The 5000-nt window shown below is 40.0% G+C and overlaps 1 protein-coding gene across 2 annotated transcripts in view; it reads left to right on the forward strand.

Moving 5' to 3' along the window:
• Positions 1–1760: 1760 nt before the first annotated feature.
• LOC138013097 (TWiK family of potassium channels protein 7-like) overlaps positions 1761–5000 on the forward strand; it is an 8482-nt gene continuing 5242 nt past the window's right edge. Inside the window, exons 1-2 of one of the 2 annotated variants that reach the window (XM_068860061.1) lie at positions 1761–2216; positions 4530–4900. In XM_068860061.1, the coding sequence (XP_068716162.1) occupies positions 1853–2216; positions 4530–4900 (735 nt within the window). In that variant the 5' untranslated portion in view covers positions 1761–1852. The remainder of the gene's footprint in view (positions 2217–4529; positions 4901–5000) is intronic. The other variant, XM_068860060.1, reaches the window with a different exon arrangement.

Raw genomic sequence — 5000 nt, forward strand, 5'->3', positions numbered from 1 at the left:
AAATGAGAGGTATAACTGTGAGTCATCAACATAGCATTCTAACGACCCTACCTTATGTACAGATGGTAGATCGTTAATGTAGATATTAAACAGTGCCGGGCCCAAGATTGACCCTTGTGCACGTGGTACATATTACGAGACTAGGCGGGGTTCAGATGTTTAGCAACCAATTCTCACCGACTGTTTTCTTCCGGTCAAATAGCTTCTAAACCATTCCATTGCTTCTTTAGAGGTACCCATTGCACGTAGCTTCTTTAACAAGGACATGTGATCAATGCTGTCAAATGCCTTGGAAAGATCTAATAACACTAATGCAGTGACTTGCTTGCGATCCATTGCCTCCAGGGCTAGATCTGACGTCAAAATATTGAGTGTCTCTGTCGAATTTCGTTTCTTACTCCCATTCTGGTGTTCGCTGAGACAGTTTCTCCTTGTTGCATATTCGGTGAATTGATTTAAGGCTACTCACTCACATATCTTAGATAGGGCAGGTAACAACGACACAGGTCTATTCTCGTTGGCCATGTGTAATTTATCTTTCCCTGGTGCTTTATTTGAAGGAAATAACTGAACAATCCTATTGATCTCGAAAGAGAAACTGGCAGGGAGTTCCTGATGTGAAGTAGGTAGATCATTGACTGATGCGAGTCTTTTGGCTTCTTCCCCGGCACGTACTCCCACCTCCGCAAAGAATTCATTAAATTCCGTCGCAAGTTCTTTCATATCCCTAGAATAAGCTGGGCGCGACTTCTCCCCAGTTGGTATGCAATTCCGTATCACCTTCCACCGTTCACTAGAGCTCTGATTCTTTTTGACCTCATTCTGGACATACTCCCTCTCCGCCTCGCGTAATACCTCTCTTGCTTGAGAGTCAGTCAAATATTTTTAACCCTTATCACCATTACAATAGACAGCATATAAAATTGGTGTAGTTTTCCAGATATTGGTGTAGACAGTTTTCCAGATATTAGCGATTCAAAAGCTCTTTGTAAAGAGGTGCAGTACATTTCATAATGAGCTATTTCTGAAAATTGAACCCGATATGCAGAGTGATATTAAGCTTTGAAAATTGATGGCTAGTAACTGGCTCGTTTAACTTATCAAACCCAAATTTAAAAGGCTTATATATATAAGATTGGAGATTTAACTAAGTTTAACCAAAAACCCATAAGAGTTGAAACGTGTAACGCGCGTTCACAGCTTCCGAATATTCAGTGCGAACTGATTGGTTGAATGTTTCAGTGCTAAGTACCCTATTTGGAAACCCCTCGCTCTTGTTGTTCCAAATATGGTACTTAGCAAATTGAATATTCAGAAGCTTGTTTCCCAGCACACAAGGGGCCGTTACACGTTTCAACCCTTATGGGTTTCTGGTTTAACTAGTTCTGTCAATTTGTACTGAATAGCATGACGCCTTCTGTGAGCAAACTCGTGTGTTAATGAAGCAAAATGTAAAACAGTGAAAAGATTCCCTCATTTGATTCTCGGTAGTCCTGTTTCATCTGCGTTGGCTTTGTCCCTTTCCGGTGACCGTGTCTTGGTTTCATCATTTTTATCCCTTGTTGAAAATATATATTTGGTTTTGTACTCGAAATTGTTGTAAAGGTCGGTAAAAGTATGCGTAAATCACGGAAACTTCAAAACAAATTCCACATTAACCAAAGAAAGAAATCATAACCAACCAATTGAAACAGATATAGAAAAATAATCGATCTTGCTTGGCGATGAATAATTTAACGCAATAACATGTATTTAATTGTAAGTCTCGATGTTTTGAAATCTAGTGACAACTCGAATCAGTGATACATATTCTTCCAAGGTTATACCTCGAATAAATTTCTTAAAATCAGCCATGAAACTGTCTCCAACACAACGGAAAAACTTGGTTCCTCTGGTCCTTTTCTTAGCAAATCTTATTTTTCTTTACATTGGAGGATTGATCTTCAAATCGATCGAATACGAGCCGAGGAAAAAACACACCACCATTGATGATGTAGCCTTGTTCTTGAAAACGCTGAAGAAAACTTCGATGGGCAAACAAATCTTGCCGAAGGATTTTAACAGCGAAGCTGCCGCTAAGGAACTGAATTCTGAATCCCTGAAAAATTTGGACGCAAAGTTTGAGAGTATTCGAGACGAGCGGACAGCTGCTTCTCTACCCGGCTGGAGTTTTTCAAATTCACTTTTCTTTGCTACAACCGTGGTGACTACAATAGGTAATTATTTTTTTAATTATGAAGTGTGATCATGTTTTTGTGTGCGATATTTCTTCAACCAGAAAGCCGAGCCACAGTGACAAAGATCGCACTTCCAATACCCTTTCAAATATCGTTCGAAGTGATTTCTGTAACTTTTGCCACCGATTTACAGCAAAAATTATCGCTTCTGTTGACTGAAAAGGTAGACGAGAAAATGGTATTCATAATTTCAAAGACGATCCTCTTACATGTTAAAATAGCTAAATTCTTTATCAGCTTCCAAACTGAATCCAAGGCGAATTCTCGCTCAGTCGATGATTACCTGCACGTACGCTTGTTTGGTACTTTTATAATTGAAAGGTCTGTTTTCGGCGACATTTTTGTCTGGTCATCGAATAAGTATCGTTCAAATCAAAACTTTAAACGCCCTAGTTTCGAAGTTTAATTTTTATTTTCCGGCCCACTTTCCTTGTCATCGATACAATTAATCGGCTGGTATTTTGACGTACATAAGAGCTTTCGCATTTTACTAACATTTCACGATGGACATAAAACACAATTTTCACACCAAGCTTTTCAATGATTCAAGGGATACAATTAGTGATTCGGCCGTTCTTCGTGTTTAGAATTGGGATGAAAGGGATTTATATGTTCAAAAAAAAAGCAATTTTTTTTTCAATCTTGCGTTTGAATTTGACAAAATTCAGTTTACTCGATCTCTGTTTTACATTGGGTTGACTTAGGAACAGAACGGGAACCTCAGTTAAGGACGTTTCCTACTAATTAAAGATATTTTTGCCCCTGTCTGTGATTATGCAGGAAATGTAGATCTTAACAAGTGTTATTTAAATCCAAAAAGAAAATTGGGGGTAACCACGCATTTTTCAAAGATAATTCATGAATAATATTTGTAAGAAGCTTTAAAATACAAAGCAATGTATGGTTCTTTCTCAAATTGAAGCTTAATTATCTCTCAAAAATGCATGGTTACCCCCAATTTTCTTTTTAGATACCAAGAGTACTTACTAAGATTTACTTTCTCCGGATGGTTTTAAACTGCGCAAAAATATCCTTGTATTAGTAAGCATCACCGATAGGAAATCCGAGTATCTCGAGATGCGCAGAACGTATGCGCACTAACAATAGTAGGCACCGTCCTTAACTACGGAAGAGCGAGCGGAATAGTCTGTATTCTACTCTAATCTGACGTTCCCCTTCTGTTGCTAAATCAACCTAATGTAAAACAAAGAGTAAACTGCAGAGGTTTCCTTGATTTTCTTCTCTCTAAAGCAAATTAAACCTCTGCACGGACCTTTTCGATGTCGTCGGCAACTTTCGACGAGTAGTACTCTTATTAGACCCATTTAGAAATCGCTGGTGATGCTTGCAATCTGATTGGCTCTCAGCAGTGCGAGTTATTCGCGAATCGCACCACTAGCTTTTTGCTCAGCATCTTTTCCCGGGCCAATGAGAAAGGAACGCTCAAACAAAACAACCAATCAAATTCCAGGAAAATGAAAGGCAATTTTTTTTCCCGAAAACTTTGTTGTTTTTTTAAAAAGAATGGATGGATTTAATTACTTACAGCTTCTGAATGATGATAATGGACTCCTTCAGGCTGAAGACCTACATTTAGGGGAGTTTCCAACGTTCAGTGTCCATTTTGTGTCCGCTTCTTTTGTAAACCGGGAACTGGATCAATAAAATATTGGTACTGACTAAGATCTTGTATATGAGTGATTAAATTGTGCCATTTCAAAATGGATGTAATGAAGTGGTTAATGAACTTCGTGTCGTGCAGAGTAATCACACGTATGATTCATGATTTCATACCATATTGCACTCCAAGTGGCGTTGCGTTGACGTCACGACTAGCATGCGTGGCAGAGCATGGAGGAGATCCTTGCAGAGGTTTCCTTGCCTTCTCGCTGGCGTGGGAAGCAGGGTCGTTTTTACATAGGCCGTCCCTACAGAATAAGCAAAAAAGACAATTATACGCTTGTTTTTATCCACGCATTCATTGAAACTCCGAACTGGCCTTTTGGCGCAAAATCCTTTCAAAACAAATTATGCATCTCCCAATTTATTCTTCTAGATTAATAAAATTGGCATGAATGCATGCGCGTGATTTACACGAAACCATAAGCCGTCTGAAGGAACCCGCACTGATAAGTTTCCACGAGCTTTTTCCTTTGTTTTTGTCCACCAGGGATTCGAGTTGTTTTAGCCGCTTTTGTTTGTGTGGAAAACAACTGTTGTACGACTAATGGCGTCTAACAATCTTTCGAGGTGTCTGTTTTACTTTTTCCCTTTTTTCCTTTCTTTGCACAGGGTATGGTAACCTGGCCCCCGTCACGTTCGTCGGTCGCATGTTTTGTGTCCTGTATGCTCTCATCGGAATACCGCTGACATTGATGCTCTTGGCCGTCGTGGGAAACCACATCGTTCATTACCTGAATGAAGCATGCGCGTGGTTGGTAAACCGCATTCGGACGTATAATGCCAGTTACGAGTTCGAGTCCGCGGACGACCAAATTAACGCGCCAGTGTGGGTCGCCCTGCCAATCATATTTGTCTTTCTGGCCGTAATGTCATGCATGTATTGTGCTTTGGAGGGGTGGGACTTCGGGACAGCGTTGTATTTCATCTTTATCACGTTCACGACGATTGGTTTTGGAGATATTGTTCCTACCTCTGCTGCGGTAAGTTGGCTGTCGTTTCCTCTCGGATAAACTTAGCTTAATATCCGTAACCCACACTTTCGCGCACTTTTCCCCTTCTCTCTGCATGCTCTTCTTTGAT

This window comes from Montipora foliosa, chromosome 8 (assembly GCF_036669935.1).
Source record: "Montipora foliosa isolate CH-2021 chromosome 8, ASM3666993v2, whole genome shotgun sequence".
Lineage (NCBI taxonomy): Eukaryota > Metazoa > Cnidaria > Anthozoa > Scleractinia > Acroporidae > Montipora > Montipora foliosa.